Below are 20,221 nucleotides of genomic sequence, written 5' to 3'. Positions count from 1 at the left end.
ATTGGAGGATTTTAAAGCAAAATTACATTATGTACAAGTAAACACACCTACTAGGCCACAAATACTTAAAAACACAATCGAACTGAACAAATTTACCTGTGCTATCGGCAACGTTGCCCACAGAGGACGCCATCCTGTCAAGCTTAAATCTTTTACGTGTGGCAAAAAGGTGCCAAAAAACAAAGTGAGGAAGATTTTTTTGTCGAATAGTTTTGCTTCAGACCCACTCGATCACAAAAAAACGCAGTGTTTCTTCGGTCTCCTTCCTTCTCGTTGGGTGTCGTTTTAGATTTCACCGCCCTCCCCTTCCAGTCTAAAGGCGATGTAAAGGATGGATGGAACAAGTCCGATTGTTATCTATTTTCAATTTCAATAAACAATTATCATCTATTTGTCCCTCTAAAAATAAAACGCATTATATTTCGTCACTTTTTAAACTTCAATATTAACAAAACTAACACATTTTCTTCAGCTCTTGACGCCGTCTCGACTGTAAACCCAAGTTCTCCCGAAATGGCGGCTGAAGCCGGAACTACTTCAATACTTACAAATAGTCCAAAGCCTTTGCCGGTTGACGTAACCAGCTAACTTGCTAGATCCCGGATGAACTATTAAGCACACACAGGCCTAATGAATTTAGCAGTTTTATAATAATAACGAGTTATATTCTACAGGCTGCAAATACGACTGTATAAAACTGAAAGACACGCGAAACCTTGATACGGCCGTATAATCATGAGGCGCACAACTTGACGATTCTGATGTATTATTGCGCGGTGGCATTGCGGTAATAAATGTCGATTAGCGCATGTGCAAAAAAAAAAACTCGATGGATGATGTCGTGGCAATCACGTGATATGCAGAAGAAACAATGACGTTTCCTGTATTTTGGTTCGGTGTTTAGTAGTGCCATGTCGGGTGATTTTTTAAAGAGGTTTTTAACATTATTGGAAAAAGTGTAATTTACATAACCGGAAAGGAGAGAGCTGGAGGTTAATGGTTTTGAAGTAGTTTGTGGCCACTTATGGCGTATTGTACAGCTTATGTTACTCTTCATCCGTATATACATTAATACGTATGTTTAATTGTGTCAATGTATTTAAAATAATAATTTAATCTGTTAAATTGCTCCTTGGGCCAAATACCTGTCTGGAAGTAGTTAAGTGTCACATTTCTCAGTGTTATGATGACGCAGTTTTAAATCGGGTGTGTTGCAATAGCGAGACTGCCGTCTGGCCAATTTAACATGCAGTGATATTACAAAATATTACTGGTAAATGTATGGTAGTAATTATCTGCAGCTTATTATGGGGCTAAATGAGAATGAGATTTATAAATGCCTTCCAAAAAAACTGTGTTTTTGTCTTCATATGGAGAATTTTTTTTTTATGTTTCAAGTTAAATTGTCCAATTCTTTCCCATTGTATTTCAGTAGGCAGAATTGGATTCTTCAGTTGTTGAGCGAAATTAGATGGTATTTTAACAATATAGTATGACTTATCACAATTGACTTTTAATTATGCAGTAACATCCCATGCATGTGTTGAAATATTAGAAATTATAACCCCAAAGCTGTCGTAGAAACTAGCAAATATATACTCACTGTGCAGAGAATTAGAAACATTATATTAATGCTGGGTAGGGCCTCCTTTTGTTCTCAGTACAGACTTACTGTAGTTCTTTGTGCCATGGATTCCACGAGATGTTGGAAACATTACTTCTAGACCATGTTGAAACAATTGCATCTTGAAATTTCTGTAGATTTGTTAGCTGCACATTCATGCTTCAAATCTCTGTTTTACCACACATCCCAAAGAACACTGAACTCATTGTCATGTTCATGAAACCAGTTTGAGGTAACTTTTGGAAGTAGCCATTAGAAGATTGATAAATTGTGACCATTTAGGGATACACTTGATCAGCAACAATACTCAAATAGGCTGTGACATTCAAGCAATGACTGATTGATATTAGCAAGCCCAAAGTGTACCAAGAAAACTTTTCCCACACCATTACACCACCAACATCCTGCGATGTTGACACAAGAAATGCTGGGTGCACGGATTCATACTGTTGGTGCAAAATTCTGACCCTACTGTGCTTCAACAGAAATATGAGATTTGTTGATTCTGGCTACATTTTGTCTGTCTTCAGCTGTCTAGTTATGGTGAGCCTGCAGCCATTTCAAACTCAGCTTCCTGATCTTGTTTGACAGAAGTCTAACCCAACGTGGTCTTCTGCTTTTGTAGCCCATCAGCCTTACATTTTGATAGTGTTGTGCATTCTGAGATGGTTTTCTACTCAGCACAGTTTTACAGAGTGGTTGCCTGAGTTGGCATATCCTTTCTGTCAGCTCACACCAATCTGGCCATTCTCTTCTGACTTCTGTCATCAACAAGGTGATTATGTTTGCAGAACTGCTGTTCACTGGATGTTTCTTGTTTTTCGCTTTTTTCTGAGTGAACTGTAGACACGTGTGTGTGAAAATGGCAAATGTGCAGTTACAGAAATACTCAAATCAGTCCTTCTGGCTCCAACAATCATTCCAAAGTCAAAACCATTGAGATTAAATTTTTTTTCCCCATTTTGTGTTTGATGTAAACAAAAATGGAAGCACTTGCCCTTTATATGCATAATTGTATACATTGCTGCCACATGATTCCCTTATTATATTGTTGCATGGATAAGTAGGTACTAGGGATGCTTTGATCAATCAGCCACCAATCAAAATCATCTGATTTTCACTAAAAAAAAAACAAACTTGATTGGTAACATGCCAATCACAAAAAACAATATTTTCAGCCCCTGTTTTCTAAGCTTCACAGTAATTTAGTTGCAGTGATTCTTTACACAAGGTATTACGGTAGTTGAGCCTGCTCATGTCATGGAAGCTTAATTTATCAGTGAAAGAGAGATGATTTTTATATTAACCTTTACGTTAAAGAAAGTGGAGCAATAAGCTGAAAAAGTAACCAGAGAAGTTGTCCTGTGCAACTAGACTAACATGAAGAAAAGTTAGTTTAATGAATTCAGACCTTTTTATTTTGTCCTTTGTTTGCTTGAGTTTGGATAGTGAGCTTATTTCAAATGCAGCAGCTTACACTTTTAATTGGAAAAAGAAAAGATAAAGGCAAATTTGTAATTACTGCTTAGTAAACAATAGGCTTTATTTAAAAAAATGAACTGTGTTTATTATTTGTTTTGGTAAGAAGCAAGTACTACATAATGAAAATAGTAATCCATATTTTATAATTACACCTCATGAATTACAAATGTCTAGTTAAAACGCGGAAAAAAAAAAACACACCTATATAAATATAGTAAATATATATTTTAACAGCAAAAAGTAGTCCAATTAATGATTTAAAATTATTAAAACATATAAGAGCATGTATATTTACGTTTAAGCAGCGTTTAATTGCCAATATCAATTGTGTGAAAGAAAAAATATTTACAGTAGGAGGCAGCACTGACTCCCCAAACCCCAGACAGGGCATTCCTCCAAGGATTTTTAATCCATACAGCTCAACACAATTAAAATTACAGCCAGTATACAGTACACCCTTTTAAGTTATCCCTTCTTCATGAGTGTAGCCCACTGCCTCCCAACTGTGATTCGTCCTCATGTTGCAGCGGGCTCCTTTTATGTTAGATCTGGGAGCATTTCCAATCATGTGACATGGCCGGTTGGAAGTACTTCCGGGTTATAAAAAATCCCCTGTAGCATCCTGTATCATCCACCAGGGACCCCTACAGGCAGCACCTCTGATTCTAACTCCCATGAAACCTTACAGGTGTCCAAATTAAGACTCTATATGAGAGACACTATCACCTATTATAGTGTTGGATGAACTGCTCCCTGATGTCCTCTTTTACGGATTCCTGTACCATTTGGGCATCACACTCAGGATGGGAATCGTAAAGAGTTCTAGTCGGGTATTGCTTGCGCTTAGTCCATCCTTCCATTATGGCATCACGGCAGGGTAAGAGATCCATTCATATCTGTTCTGTATGCCCCATACATATATATATATATATATATATATATATATATATATATATATATATATATATATATATATATATATATATATATATATATATTGTCACACAAATGAGACATACTCAGATAAAGGTTTGGGGCAGCCACCCATATAGTCTGGTATCCTGGCTACAAAGTCGTTTTTATGAAATAAACAGCACTGATTTGCATACAATTGAGTCCAAGACAAGACTGAGGAATTAGGAAAAAGGGCAGGGTTTTAAAGGGGAAGACAGGAAGTGAGGTCATAAGGATCAGGGTTGTGTTCGTTCTCCATTGGTTCGAGCCCGGACGTGACGTCAGAGGGGCCGGAGCCAGTAAGGTCTCCTTCCATTGGCTCGGTCCCGGAAATGATGTCACGAGAGCCAGGTGGAATCTCCCGGGAATGGTCTGCAGGCAAGAGAGAAAAAGAGTCAGTGCACTCTGCCACCTCCTGGCATGTCTCAGAATTGCCGTCACTCAAGCCCTTTAGCTGCCTCCCATGCGCATGTGTGTGACAAGATATATATATATATATATATATATATATATATATATATATATATATATATATATATATATATAGTGCTTGGCCAGGATGCCCCTGTGATGGAAGGACCAGGGGAGAGGGCATATTTAAGGCAGTACCTCCCCAGTACACAAGAGGGCAACCCCCCTGGCTCACGGCGGGGCCACAGGTTTGGAGCTTAGAAGGGGCACCTGGGCAGTTTCTGAGCTCTGGGTTGAAGCACTTCCACCACACCCAGAAGTGCTGCCGGAAGAAGATCTGGGGGCACCTGGAGCACTTGTTGCCCTATAAAAGGGCTCGCCTCACTCCATTCGAAGAGCCAGAGTCAGGAGAAAATGGACAAAGTTTGCTAGGAGAGGAGTGGAGGTGGCACATAAAGAGAGAAGGAAGAAGAAGAAGAAGAAGAATGAAGGGACTGAACATTAGTACTTGTGCTTATCTCTATTGAGTTAGGGAGCAAGGCAAAAGTGCTGCCTCATGAGAAATAAACGTGTGTTGCCTTGGACTTGTGTCTCTGCACCTGTCTGTGTCCTGGTTTAGGGCAGCTGTTTGCCCCAGTATTCTACTATATATACACAAACACAAAGTATATATGAACACAAAGTCAGGTCAGTGGCCAGTTTTAAATGTTCCCCACATCACCCACCAGGTGAGAGACGCGTTATGCAGTGAGCCTGCAAACTTGCAGTTGTAGCACCGGCAGACAACCAATCCCTGCCAGTGTTAACAGACTTGGAACCATTTCAGTCTGGTTTCAGGGCACAGCACAGCTGTGAAACTGCTCTTCTTCGGGTAACCAATGATTTGCTTATGGGAGCAGACTCTGGACAAACCAGCATATTAATTCTGTTAGACCTCAGTGCAAAATTTGACAGTGTCAGACATGACATTCTACTGCCCAAAATGGAGAATATGCTGGGTATCTCTGGCACTGCCCTCCAGAGGTTCAAGTCCTATCTGACTGATAGGCAAGAGTTTGTTAGTCTTGCCAACAGCAGATCCAGTTCAGCGCCAGTCACACAAGGAGTTCCACAGGGCTCTGTCCTTAGCCCTCTTCTCTTCTGTATTTATATGCTTCCCCTTGGCCATATTATTTGTAGCTATGGACTGGGTTATCATTTTTATGCAGATGACACTCAACTCTATTTCAATGTCAAAAGTGCAACTTCATCAGAGTTTTCTCAGCTCACAACTTTCCTCAGTGAAATTAAAACCTGGATGGAGCAGAAGTCTTTAAAATTAAATTGCAACAAAACTGAACTCCTGCAAATTGGCACTAAAGCGCTACTTAAGAAAATTAGTTCCTTTCCAGTCACTCTTGACAGTGATCTCATCAGAACTTCTTCTGATGCAAGGAATCTTGGTGTCATTTTTGATTCCTCCCTTTCTTATTCCGCCCACATAAACCACATTAAGAAATTTTCTTACTTTCATCTCCGTAACATATCCTGTGTTCGCTCATTCCTCTCCTTTTTTAATGCTGAGAAACTTGTCCATGCTTTTATCACATCCTGCATCGATTATTGTAACTCGCTGCTGGCAGGTGCCCCTTCTAATCTTATATCACAACAACAACAACAACATTTATTTATATAGCACATTTTCATACAAAAAGTAGCTCAAAGTGCTTTACATAATGAAGAAAAGAAGAATAAAAGACAAATAAGAAATTAAAATAAGACAACCTTAGTTAACATAAAAAGGAGTAAGGTCCGATGGCCAGGGTGGACAGAAAAAACAAAAAAAAACTCCAGAAGGCTGGAGAAAAAAATAAAATCTGTAGGGGTTCCAGGCCACGAGACCGCCCAGTCCCCTTTGGGCATTCTACCTAACATAAATGAAATAGTCCTCTTTGTAGTTAGGGTTCTCACGGAGTCACTTTATGCTGATGGTTTATACAGACTTCTGGCTTTTAATCCATCCATCATTGTTGGAACATCATGGTGCTTTGGGTAGATGGTGGTGGCACAAGCCACCACCAATAGGACACCGGAAAAGGAAACAGAAGAGAGAGTAGGGGTTAGTACAAATTTTGAATGAATAGTTATTATAATGAATTGGATATACAGAGTGTCAGGATTAAATTACAGTGAAGTTATGAGAAGGCCATGTTAAAGTAATGTGTTTTCAGTAGTTTTTTAAAGTGCTCCACTGTATTAGCCTGGCGAATTCCTACTGGCAGGCTATTCCAGATTTTAGGTGCATAACAGCAGAAGGCCGCCTCACCACTTCTTTTAAGTTTTGCTCTTGGAATTCTAAGGAGACACTCAGTTGAGGATCTGAGGTTGCGATTTGGAATATAAGGTGTCAGACATTCCGATATATAAGACGGGGCGAGATTATTTAAAGCTTTATAAACCATAAGCAGAATTTTAAAGTCAATTCTGAATGACACAGGTAACCAGTGTAGTGACATCAAAACTGGAGAAATGTGTTCGGATTTTCTTTTCCTGGTAAGGATTCTAGCAGCTGCATTCTGCACTAACTGCAAACGATTGATGTCTTTTTTGGGTAGTCCTGAGAGGAGTGCATTACAGTAATCTAGCCGACTAAAGACAAACGCATGAACTAATTTCTCTGCATCTTTCGATGATATAAGAGGTCTAACTTTTGCTATGTTCCTTAGGTGAAAAAATGCTGTCCTAGTGATTTTATTAATATGCGATTTAAAATTCAGATTACAATCAACGGTTACCCCTAAGCTTTTTACCTCCGATTTGACTTTTAATCCTAATGCATCCAGTTTATTTCTAATAGCCTCATTGTATCCATTATTGCCAATCACTAAGATTTCGGTTTTTTCTTTATTTAATTTGAGAAAGTTACTATTCATCCATTCTGAGATACAGGTTAGACATTGTGTTAGCGAATCAAGAGATTTGGGGTCATCAGGTGCTATTGATAAATACAGCTGTGTGTCATCAGCATAGCTGTGGTAGCTCACGTTATGTCCCGAGATAATCTGACCTAATGGAAGCATGTAGATTGAGAAGAGCAGCGGACCCAGGATAGAGCCTTGTGGAACACCATATAGAATATCATGTGTCTTTGAGTTATAATTACCACAACTAACAAAGAATTTTCTCCCTGCCAGGTAGGATTCAAACCAGTTTAAGACACTGCCAGAGAGGCCCACCCATTGACTAAGGCAATTCTTAAGAATATTATGATCAATAGTGTCAAATGCGGCACTCAAATCTAAGAGGATGAGAACAGATAAATGGCCTCTGTCTGCATTTACCCGCAAGTCATTTACTACTTTAACGAGTGCAGTTTCTGTGCTGTGATTTGTTCTAAAACCTGACTGAAATTTATCAAGAATAGCATGTTTATTGAGGTGCTCATTTAACTGCATAATCACAGCTCCAGTTGATTCAAAACTCTGCTACAAGAGTCCTTACTCAAACCAGCAACAGTGAGCATATCACACCCATCCATTGGCTCCCTGTGTCTTACAGGATTGAATATAAAATTCTATTAATAACCTACAAAGCTTTAAATGGCCTTGCACCGGACTACATCAGTGACCTTCTAAATCACTATGCACCTGTTCGCCCACTAAGGTCCTCTGATTCTGGTAATCTTGTTGTGCCTCACACTAACCTGCACTCTATGGGTGACAGGGCCTTCAGCTCCATAGCATCCAGACTTTGGAATGACCTCCCGAAATTAATTAGATCAGCTGACTCCATTCATTCTTTTAAAAAACAACTTAAAACTCATCTATTTAGGAAGGCATTTAACTTAACTTAACATTCTGGCCTTTCTTTGAGTTTACCTCTCTGTCCAGGTGCTCAGGATAATTTGTGTGTCTGTTATATCACAAATTAGGTTATTTGTTAGGTTTTTCTTTTAGTATTGAATTTTGTATTTTACTCTGGTTTATTGTTCTTTATTCTGTTTAATGCTTTGTTATCTGTTTCATTGTTCTATTCAGGAAAACATTTGTATCCAATGTTACATATACCCTGCTGGTTTTTCTAAGACTCTGTGAAGTGCCTTGAGCATGGGAAAGGTGCTATATAAATAAAATGTATTATTATTATTATTATTTCTGCACACAGCACAGTAGGGGGGTTGTCAGGGTCTCAGAAATTTCACCCCTCCCCCCAGCTTTGTTCACACCACTGTGAAGTAAGAGACAGTCTACGCTGGGCTTGGCCAGATGCGAGATTACACCAGCTTGACTTGTGCTAAACCAGGATGATGGTGAACGTCAAAATCAAACGGCAGTAGTGACCAACACCTCCTCAGGATTGTGCCATTCCTTGCAAAGATTAACAAGTAGGATTTGTACGGGCTTGTGCTGGCCGAGAATCCTAACTTTTTAGTTCACAGAACTCGTGCATTCCTCCACTACTGCAGGACTCAGTCATTTCACCAGAAACATGTAGGTCATATGGGATCAAAACGAGAACCCGATAGCCCTTTTTAAATTCACAAAGGTTGCTTTTTCTATCATAATTACATTTCTGGGCCTCCTGTTCGTGTTGCTCATGCTCCAAAGAGATGAATGACAATTTAGAAATATGTTCTTGAAGTGAAGCGAACCAATCGACAAATCTGACCCCGTGAGTGTCATTGCGAACCCTGTCCATTCTTCCTGAAAAAGGTCCAACATGCCTCGTGGCCGCCTGCCAAATAATAATTCAAATGGCTTCAAATAGACTTAAGCCGGTAGATGCCTGTGGAGACTCATGAACAGCGAACAGGAAAAAGGGCAACACAGTGTCACAGGAGGCCAGGTTGTCATGAGCCACCCACTGAATCATCTGTTTTAAAGTCTTGTTAAATCATTCAGTCAGGTCATTCATCTGAGGATGATAAACAGTGGTGCTCAATTGTTTAATTGCAAGGCTCTCACATAGCTGTTTCATGATGCTGAAAATGAAGCGCATTCCCTGGTCAGTTAAAGTCTCATGTGGAATGCCAATACAAGTGAACACCTGTAACAGGGCCTTAGCAACACTCTACACATTAGCCTTCCACAAAGCAGCCACTTTGGGATACCTCATTGCATAATCAACCAGCACAAGTATATACTGATAACTATTCTTACTCTTGGGAAGTGGACCAACAATGTCTAATCCACCTCTCTCAAAAGTAATGTCCAAAATAGGCATTAGTGAAAGGAGAGCCCTAGTGGGTCTATGAGTGGAAACAACTTCACAGTCGAGCAAGATTTACAAAACTGCTCCTGTTCCCTGCCCATATTCAGCCAATTAAAGCTTTTCAAAATATCTTCTCTTGTCTTTTCCACCCCAAAATGACCACTCAAGACATGAGTGTGAACAGTTTTTAACATTGTGTCTCTGTGCCCACTCAGGACCACCAACTGCTCAGTCAGTCCACTCCCAATGTGATCGGAAATCACCCAACAGAAGAAGCCATTCTTAATTAAAAAGTGCAAAGTTTTGAAACAAGGGCCCTTGTCAAACCCTCTCTTTCCATTAAAGAAAGAGGTGCTGTGCAAGTGGTAAAGACCCACGGGAATAGGGCATTCCTCCTCCCAACTAAGAAAGGCCATGGTGAAAAGTCCAATACAGCAGTCCAAACTTTAAAGTTCTTTCCATTATATTTCAGTGGAAGTAGTACAGTCTCGTACTCCTTAACATCTCTGTGAACACAGCAAATGTTTACAAGCTCAGTGCTTGTGCAGGGTATCTGCTGGAGCAGATCGCATCAGGTGACACAGAAATCACTGCCCTAGTCCAACAGGACCTTGCCCTCATGTCCGGCTAAGCCAACAGAGACCTTAAAGTTACCCTTTTCCAAGACCTTGGCCTGAGAGCAGCAGACCTCAGCCAAGCCACTCTCCAGGAACGGAGCAGATGGGAGGCAACACTCCCTAGCAAGATGTCCAGGATGGTCACAGCAAAAGCATCTGTGGTCGGTCCCAGCTGCTGAATGCCCCTGGCATCTTCTGTGTGGGGCATTGGTCAGAGGGTCCTCCCCAGCAGTATGGGAACGTGCTGGCTGTACAGGAGTTGGAGCCAGACTAGTGTAGTCCCTCTACCTCCACATGGCTTGGGCCCCTTCCAATCTGTTGGTCAAATCCAACAAAGTTGGAGCGCAGTGGGGGAGTTGTTTAGGTCTCAAAAATCTCACAATATATATATTTTGATGCCGGCACGCCCTCAGCGGTGATCAACAAGCCCCTAACTTCACTCTGCATGACACTCTATTAAAAAATTTAGGAATTGGTTATCTGAAGTAGACTCTAGTCACTATAGTGTTTATGGTACCAGGTCAGTGCAAATTTTATGACATGGTGTGTTATACTGCTATATGTATCTATTTGAAAAAGATTAGACAGTAGCAATAAAGGGATATATATAATCATTGGCAGTGGTTAGAAATGTTGTTGCATTCATTTAATACTCCACATTAGAAAGCCTTGGGTGTTCCAAAAACATTCCTCATACCATTATTACACTACCATCACCAGACTGTACCATTGACACAAAGCCATTGCAGCATAGTCTGACCCTAGACTTTACTTGTTCAAGCAGAAACCCAGATTTCCTAGAACAGGCAACCTTTTTCCAAATTTCAATTGTGCAGCCTTATTTTCTTGCTCTTATCTTTCAGCCTTGTCTTCTACTGATGTCTGTCATTAACTTTAAGTTTATACATGTCACACATTTTGAGATGACCTTTTGCATGCCACTGTTGTAAAGAGCTGTTATTTCAGTATTTGTGACTTTTCTGTTAGCTTCAAAGAGTCTGATCAATCTCTTCTGACCTTCCTCATTAACACAGTGTTTTGGTGAACAGAACTGCCACTCAAGTAATTGATTTTTGTTTATCACACAATTCTCTTTACCCCCTAGAGACTTTAGTTCATAAAAGTCTTTAGCAGACAGCTGTTTCTGAGGTGCTGAAACAATCTTGTCTGCCACCAACAAAAATAAAATGGTCTAACTCCCAAAGGTCATGTGTTATGCCCATTCTAATATTTGGTGAACCAACTACTAGACATGTTGATGTCCGCTTTGCAGCTACACAATTGGCAGTTTGAAGGAGTAGGCTGCTTGCATTAACATGTAACTAAAGTGGCCACTTAGTATATGTTGTCAATATAAATGAAAATTTGGATCTATACAATGCAGTTACATTTAGAGAAAAATAGTTATCCTTAATACTGATGTAAACTTATCTTAATGCAATAACAGATGTTTGCAATTCAGATTTTAACAAGGAATAATTTTCTAATTTAAAATATCATAGAAATGATAGGTACATTATGGCTATCTTGAACAGTTTATCTAATTTTGACTAGTCACAAATATACTGCAGTTGTCTGAAATTCAAATTCTAACTAGGCATAATTACTTTTTTTAGATATATAAAATCAGAAATGCAGTTTTGACCAGTGTCACACATGTGGAAGGAAGAGTTTAAGGGTTTCAGTGATTTCAATTTTCCACCGAGACATGAGGTGGCACTGTCTAATAATCTCTCTTCTCCCTTCACTGCAGAAAGGAAGACTGACGCCTTTCCATCAATGACGTCACTTCCAGGATCCAACCACCTGGGCCCACCTCTTCCTCCCAGAATCCTTATTAAAAAGCAGAACCACCAATTTGGGCAGTCTGCCTGATTGAAAAGTCGGAACAGCTCATTAGCATTTTACCACACACTTTATTTTCATTTTTTTTTCAATTGTTTAATAGATGGGGTTAGCCGCAAAGTGCCTCAAAACTCTTCAGTCTTCCTGTCTTTTTCTTACACCAGTCAGGATAAGGCATTAAATGTTAAAATGACTTGTTATGGGAGACATGAATTTGAAACTAGGCTAATGGTGAAGATAGGCAGTTCACACAGGATTGCACTGTTAAAAGTATTGTAACTTATGTCAAGATGTAAGTTGTCATGGGAGATAATTAATCCATGTGAGCAGCCAGAGTGTTTCATGAAAGAAAGGGTTAATTTTTCCCATTGGAAAGGACAGTGTTGAAAAGGGATTAAGTGGGACTTTTGAAACAGAAAATCTGTCCTTTTGTTGTTTGTTGCTGTTATGTTACGTTACGTTATGTTATTTTATGTTATAGGGTCTTAAAGGGATAAAACCTATCCCAGATACAAGGTAGGAGACAACCCTGAATAGTATGTTGATCCATCTTAGTGTGCACTCATTTACACTGCTGCACTCACTAACTTGACCAATTTAAAGTCACTAGTCAAGCTAGTGAGTGTTTTACTCTCCCTTCTGGGAGAGTAAAAGTCTGTGAACCTACCTTGGCTTTGGAAAGTTGGAGTACACCAAGAAAAGATCCATGCAAACATGAGGAGCATGAGTCAACTCCACACAAATAGTGAACTGGTATCTGATTTATAAAACTTGTGTATACCCAAAAAGAGGACAGAAATTTGTATATTGCATACTCTCCATGCACAAGTTTGGATTTATTAAAGAAAACTGAATGGGAGAACTTGTGTATATTTATGGCAATTCTGACCTATCTGTACACAGTATTTCCAAGATAATGGGAAATGATGACATCCTTGATATAGTAGGGAAATGCAGCAAAGCCAGCTGACAACTCACGCATAATAATTCATATCACTGAGTCATTATCAATAAAATATACTTGGACGTGACAAACATATTAAAGTTTAAATGATATGACTGTGATGTACAGACTCTATTTAAGTTCCCTTTTAATAGGGCTAATATTGTATATTTGTGCTGAAGAGCTTGGTTTTTCATCAGTTTTTGTAGGCTACATGTTGTTGCTTCTCAGGATTAGAAACCAGTGCAATCACAACTTGTCAATAACTGCATGAAGTAAAAGCACAGGTGTGATTCACTCCTTGTGTACAGAAAGTTATAAATGTCATGCCCTACAACCTATTCATATTCATTTTAAACATGGCTTGTCTGTATATGGTCATATATGAAGTGAATGAGCTTTTAGGGACTGGCAGGATTTTTTGATAATGAGATTGTATAGATTATGATCTGTTTCAGGCTCCCAGGTTCTATTTCTTTTGGAACTTTGTGCTGAATTGGCTGCAGCTTTAGAAAGATATGCTGTATGAAATCAGGCTCTGCCTGCTCATATTCAGGTGTTAACAATGGTTGGCTTTCTAATGACAGGCACCTATCAGCAGGAACTGGCCAACAGTTCAGGAATATGACTGCCAAATTTCAGCCCCATCATGCCCACTGTGCTGGAACCCATAAACAACTGATGAGCAGCTACTTTCAGTTTCCATATTATGTGAGTATATAGACCAAAATTTAAAAAGATAATTTCCAGCAGTGTCCATTTTGTCTTATGTAACCAGAACAATTGTCTGCACTCATATTGAAATCAGAGTGCCTAGCAAGAATGAAGCTGCTTTTGTCAGCTGTAAGCAATTACTTTCTGTTAAAGTAATAGTCATCTGTGATGCCACAATGAGACTGCACGATGAGTGCACCATTTAAATGCAGGGAGTGGTGTCTGGATGCTTCAGGTTGGAGGCTACTCTACCAGCCAATGAATGTCTGCAGCATTGCAATTTCCATATATGGTTCTTTCAAGGTGGGGTTTGAGGCACATTCACATACACACATTTACATGATGATTGTAATTTATAAGGGGTAAATTTCATACAAATATGTGTTTGCTATATTTTATAAATCTGATTTTTTTTGGCATATGCTGAAATCCACAAAAAGTGTTATAAACGAGATATTAGGTCTGGGATTTACATGTAGTGTCCTGGGACCTCGTAATAAACTTGCTTACACTGTGTAAATTTCAACCATCTGTAAGTCCTATGGAGACTTTTTAGTGTTGGCACTTTAGCGACTCTAGGCTGCAGATGAATAGAAAATCTCATTGCATCGCACATTTCAGTGTCACATTCTGATGTTCTTAGACTAATTGTACGAGTTAACTGACATATACTCTGAAATATGACTGTCTTCGGCATTGGTAACAATGCCTAATGCATACACTTAATGCTAATTTTCTTATGTATTTTGCTTATAAAAAGAGAGTGCTGTGTGCTGTAAGACATAACTGGCAATGCCAGCATTAGCTCTTTTGGACACAATAAAACAAAGCTGAATAATCCAACATAATAGACTATGTGTTTTTATTGTATTATTAAACAAAATAAACGTCATTTATGATTTATCATTAGCATAAATTGAAATGGCTCTGGTGAAATTATTGTCATTACAGTAAAAGTTCATTGCATTAAGACAAGCAATTCCAATGTTGCGCAAGAATCTTATCAGTTAGTTGCACAGTTCCTCCCTTTAAGAGCAGAAGTGAAAGAGAAGCCAGCAGGCAGAATGATTGGATGGGTGTAATGTATTTGTTCTTTTAGATAAACTACAGCAAGAAATGAATATTGCAGTTTAACAAAAAATGTAAAAAGTAATTAGGTTAAATAGCATGGAAAATCCTGTAGATTCCTTTTTTCAGTTATTTCAAAAATAAAATAATGATATAAGATCCATAACAATAAAGAGATATATTAATATCACACTATATATATTAATATGACCAACATATGTCCTTTAATGTTAAATGTACTTTGTTTTATTAGCCTCTTTTCAGTATATTTCAATATTTTTTCATTTTTTTGAGGTAACAGATTATTGTGAAACCCAATTACTATAATCCAATTCAGGGTCACAGGGGCCTAAGGCCTATACTGCAGCATAGGATGCAAGGTAGTGACCATCCCCAGACAGAGCAGCAGTACATCATAGGGCCTACTCACACACACACACACACACGCACACGCACACACACACACACACACACACACACACGCACACACACACACACACACACACACACCCATCCACCAACACCCCGATCTATGCTTATATGGGCAGAATATAACATTTCAATTGTATTCAACAATTTTTATTAATTTTTCTATTAATATTTATTTAAAAAGAAATTAATACAGTATTGTAGAGAACATCAGTCAGTCATTGTCTAACAGGGTCACAGGGGTCTGCTGGCGCCTATTCCAGCTAGCATAGGACACAAGGCAGGAACAAACCCTGGACAGTCCATAAAAGGGTGAACACACCTTCACACATACCCCAACCACACACTAGGGACAATTTAAGATTGCCAGTTAATCTAACTTTCATGTCTTTGGACTGGGGAAACTGGAGCACCTGGAGAAAACCCACGCAGACGTGTAAAACATACAGATCTCCATGCAGGGAGGAGCCTGGACATGAACTCTGGTCTCCTTAATGCAAGGCAGCAGCACTACCACTGTGCCACCATGGCGCCTAAAGGTACATATTTCTTGCTTTCATTTGAAATTTTGGGGTTGATTACAGTCATCAATTCTTTACTCTCTAGGTTCTCTACTTAGTCCAGATCAGGTTACATTAGGTGTGCCAAGCTCCTATCTTTATTAAGCACACTTTTACTTAATTAAACATACATTTTTGTGTCATTACAGAAAGGCACAATACTAGTTACCTTTTATAGCAATTTTAACAAATTTTGTTACATCTAAAATCTAAAGATTTTGTTGTCTTATTTATTTTTGAAATGTCATTGTCATTTAAGCAGTGTGAATGAAAAGACAAACCAAGATAAAGTTTTGGGCTACCCTCAGACAAACACTGTATTATTGAACCAAAATACCAAACATGATGTTGATGTTTGATTAGAGAAACATCTCCATAAACACTAGTCTACAATAAGATTGAAGGCAAGATGGCAGTGGAGTCGGTTAAGGGCAGTGTAAGAGATATGCTCAGGGGACCAGAACCTGAAAGTAATGTCAGTCTTCTTTCAATCGCCAACTTCCTTCCATTGGCAACCTTCAACTTGGGATGGAATTCCTATTATACAAGCTCTAAAGTTGACTCCCAAACACCCACGTGTAACAGCAGTTACCTGCTAGTGATTTCATAGGTGAAAGTGTTATTGAAATATTTGCTTTTTGCATGGCATTTATTGTCAGTGTCCTTTCATTTTCAGTTATCATTACTTAAATACAAGGCTAATGTAAAAGTGAAATGAGAAGAAAATAAAAAATAGATTTCTGTTTATTAAAATCTAGGGAGAAAATGCAAATTTCACATTGAATTAATTTTCTGCCCACAAATTGAGAACATAAAAAAGTCAATGAACAACCTTATGAGTTACAATATAAACAGAAAGTTTTGCTCTAATGGTGTCTGTAAGAGTAGACACAGGTACAAATGACAGGACTTCACTGTTATTTCTGCTTCTGTGGTTATTAGTAAGCCTCAGATTAAAAAAAAAATTCAAAATGAATAAATCAGCCAAATCCTAAAAGGAGACATTAGTATAGCTTAGTCATACTTGCTAAATTCCTGTAAAAAGTAGATCATCCCTGTTATGCATTTTTCAATTGAAACAATAAAGGTTAAATCTTGCAAATAGTGGCATATTTAATTAAGATTGGAGTTCAGTTAACATGAAGAATTGTTCGGAACATAAACCTGTACGCACTGTGCATGGACACAGTTTGGTAGTTAAGTTTTAGTCTGCCATTTCATATAGAGCACATTATAATAATCATCATTTCAAAGTACTTAATAAAACGATTAAAATTAGCTCAAGTGGATGGAACAATGCATGACACATTCACCCTGTTTGAAATATCTATATTCAAAGTGGTCAGTGTTTTATATAAGATTGATTTTAGTATCATTTTAAATATATAAAAGTCACAGTAAGCAGAACATTGTAGTTTTTAAATTTTTAATTTCATGTCTATAGAAGTTTGGTGATGGGGTCAAAATTCTCTGTGGCTTTAAGTTCAGATTCTGTTTCTACAATGTTCAAAACGTTGGGAAAAGTTGATTTTAGTGTAAAAAAATCAAAATCATCAGAAAATTATGCTTTTTAAAAAAAAATTTTGGTGTGTGTGTGTTGTGTAGAGCTCCTAGGCAACTACATTCCAACAAACATGGAACAATTTAGAGCAGGTGGCTTCCAAAATAATTGTTCTGAACTTTGAGACATATGTACAATGATAACTTCTGAAAAAAAATTGACCAGTCTTTTTCAAACAGGTCATATCATGTTTGCATTGTTACATGCTCCAGGCTTATTATTTTTTATTCCAGTAATTATCCCCATATTCTTCAAAAATAGTTTGAGCTACTGTATGTCCAACAATAACAACTGTAGAAATGTATTGATTTAACCAAGGTTTTGGAAGTCTGCTCCAGTTAGTCGTGGGACCAGGCCTATTGATTTTCAAAATATTTGCACAAATAGTTTTTGAGATACATCATTTATTTAAGTATACAGTACATGTACTCATGTATGGATACTCACACACACTCAGAAAAATTGGCAAGTGAAGATAGCTGACAGCCTGTTTTCCCTACCAGAGCAAATGCTTAATGATGAAGAGAAACAGATGAACGACTAAGCAAACAGAGACCTTGATCTGTAAAGGTCAATGTGAAGGGAGGCATTAAGCCACCTTTGTACCAGTCTATCTATCTGTGCAGCTTGTATACTTGATTTGACTCAATGTGTTTAGTTTCAAATTAAATACCATTTACATTTTTCACTACATTCAATTTCCTGCTCATTTTACTCTCCATTTATTGGTATACATAGTAAATATTATATAATTTAATGTACTTGACTGTACATTATTGTACAGTACAATCAGTTGAATTAAGGGATTGATTTCCCACAGCATCAATAAAGTGAAATTTGCATGGAAGTACTGTATAGAGCATTCTGTACTTGTTTCTTTTTCCAGGATACTGTCTATAGAACTGTAATGTCCTTTTTGTTCCAGATGAGGGTGATGTTGTTTTAGGAAAGCATATCACTCCCTAAGTCTTCAGATCACTTTTAAAACAGAATATAAAACAACAAATAGTTTTTAAAAACAAATGTTTTATGGTTTCATTCATGATGTTTTGTTCATTACAAATTTCAGCATATTGAAACATTAGCTGAAGACAATGCCCGTGTTAATTCTAAGAAAGTCATTGATATGCATAAGGATTTCAACAAAAAATTGTAATACAGTATAATACATAAGTAAAGCACTTTAGGACTGTGTTCTTCATTAAAAGCATTTTATAAAAATAAGATCTATAAGGATACAGAGTAAATTGAAAGCAGAGTTCAAAACACAATTGTTATATACAGTATGTATACTGTGGGTTCAGAAAGTATTCAGACCCCTTCCCTTTCTGTACAGTTTATTGTGTTGTAGAGGTAATTTTAAATGTATAAATTTGCCATTTTGCCCATTACTGTATACTCAATAACCTCTAATGATAAGCTGAAAACATTTTCAAAAATCAAAAACTGAAATCCCTCATTCATTTAAGTATTTAAACCCCTAATTCAGTACTTTGTAGAAGGCCGTCTTCTTGGGTAAGGCTCCACTAGCTTTCCACAGCTGGATATTGGCAGTCTATCTCATTCTTCCTGACAGATCTTCTCAAGCTCCATTAGATTGCTTGGGAAGCATCTGTAAAATGCCATCTTCAGTTTTCTACACAGATTCTCATTGGGGTTTAAGACTGGGCTTTGGCTGAGACACTCAAGGACTGTCAGAGACTTGTTCCAAAGCCACTTCAGTGTTGTCTTAGCAGTATGCTTTGGGTAATTGTTGTGCTGAAGGGTAAACTGTCACCCCAGTCTAAGGTTGCAAGTACTCTGGAGCAGGTTTTCTTCAAGGACCTCTGTGTAATTGATTGCATTCATTATTCCCTCAATATGATTGGTCTCCCCATCCATGTCACAGAGATGCACCCCCATAGCAAAATGCTGCCACCGCCATGTTTACCATAGGTATGGCTTTAGGCAGGTGATGAGCAATATCCGGTCTTTGCCAGACATAATGCTTGAAGTTCTTCCCAAAGGGTTGTAGTTTTGTCTCATCACACTAGAGAATCTTTTCCCTCAAGCTCTCAAAATCTGTTAAATCCCAACTCCAAACAGGCTGGCCAATCTACCATAAAAGCCTGATTGATTAACTGCTGCTGAGATGGTCATCGTTCCAATAGGTTCTCCCATCTTAGCTTCTGAATATAAGATGGGAATTTTTCAGCTCCCTGACCAAGGCCCTTCTTGTCAGGTTACTCAGTTTGACTGGATGGCCAACACTAGGAAGAATTGTAGTGCTCCCAAGTTCATCCATCTCACCATTATTGAGGCCACTATGCTCCTGAGAACACTCAGGTCTTTAGAAATGGTCTTATACCCTGGTCCCTGATATATGTCTTACCACAATTGTATTGTGGAGGTCTATAGAGAGTTCCTTGGATTTCTTGGCTTGTTTTTCATCATGGAATGCAGTGTGAATTGTGGGACCTTATATACATAGATGTGTGTCTTCCAAAACAATGTCCAATTAGTTTTGCTTGCCACATATGGATAATTAAAGCGAACAGGATGCACCCGAGCACGATTTGGAGTGCCACAGCAAAAATTCTGAATACTTATAAATGAGTGATTTTTCTTTTTGTGTTTTAATTTTTGTGATTTTAATAACTTTGCAAACATTTTTGAAAAAAATGCTTTAATTTTTTCATTAAGGGTTATTGAGTGTAAATTGATAAGCAAAAATCTGCCCATTTAATTTATATCTACAGCACAACAAAGTGTGCACAAAGTGAAGGGGTCTAAATACTCTATGAATCCACAGAATAAATATCTGCCTATCTATATATACTGCTC

General features: G+C 38.2%; 2 protein-coding genes across 3 annotated transcripts in view; both read right to left on the bottom strand.

Moving 5' to 3' along the window:
* Positions 1 to 537, bottom strand: part of ogt.1 (O-linked N-acetylglucosamine (GlcNAc) transferase, tandem duplicate 1) — a 51,167-nt gene extending 50,630 nt beyond the window's left edge. For both annotated transcript variants that reach the window (XM_028816032.2, XM_028816033.2), the window contains exon 1: positions 97 to 537. In XM_028816032.2, coding sequence (XP_028671865.1) covers positions 97 to 133 — 37 coding nt within the window. In that variant the 5' untranslated portion in view covers positions 134 to 537. The remainder of the gene's footprint in view (positions 1 to 96) is intronic.
* gcna (germ cell nuclear acidic peptidase) overlaps positions 1 to 20,221 on the bottom strand; it is an 816,449-nt gene that overhangs the window by 97,592 nt on the left and 698,636 nt on the right. The gene's annotated exons all lie outside the window — the stretch shown is intronic.

The sequence above is a fragment of the Erpetoichthys calabaricus genome, chromosome 12 (genome assembly GCF_900747795.2).
Source record: "Erpetoichthys calabaricus chromosome 12, fErpCal1.3, whole genome shotgun sequence".
Lineage (NCBI taxonomy): Eukaryota > Metazoa > Chordata > Cladistia > Polypteriformes > Polypteridae > Erpetoichthys > Erpetoichthys calabaricus.
The sequence above is the reverse complement of the archived record's forward strand: the minus strand, read 5'-3'. Positions and strand labels throughout refer to the sequence as shown.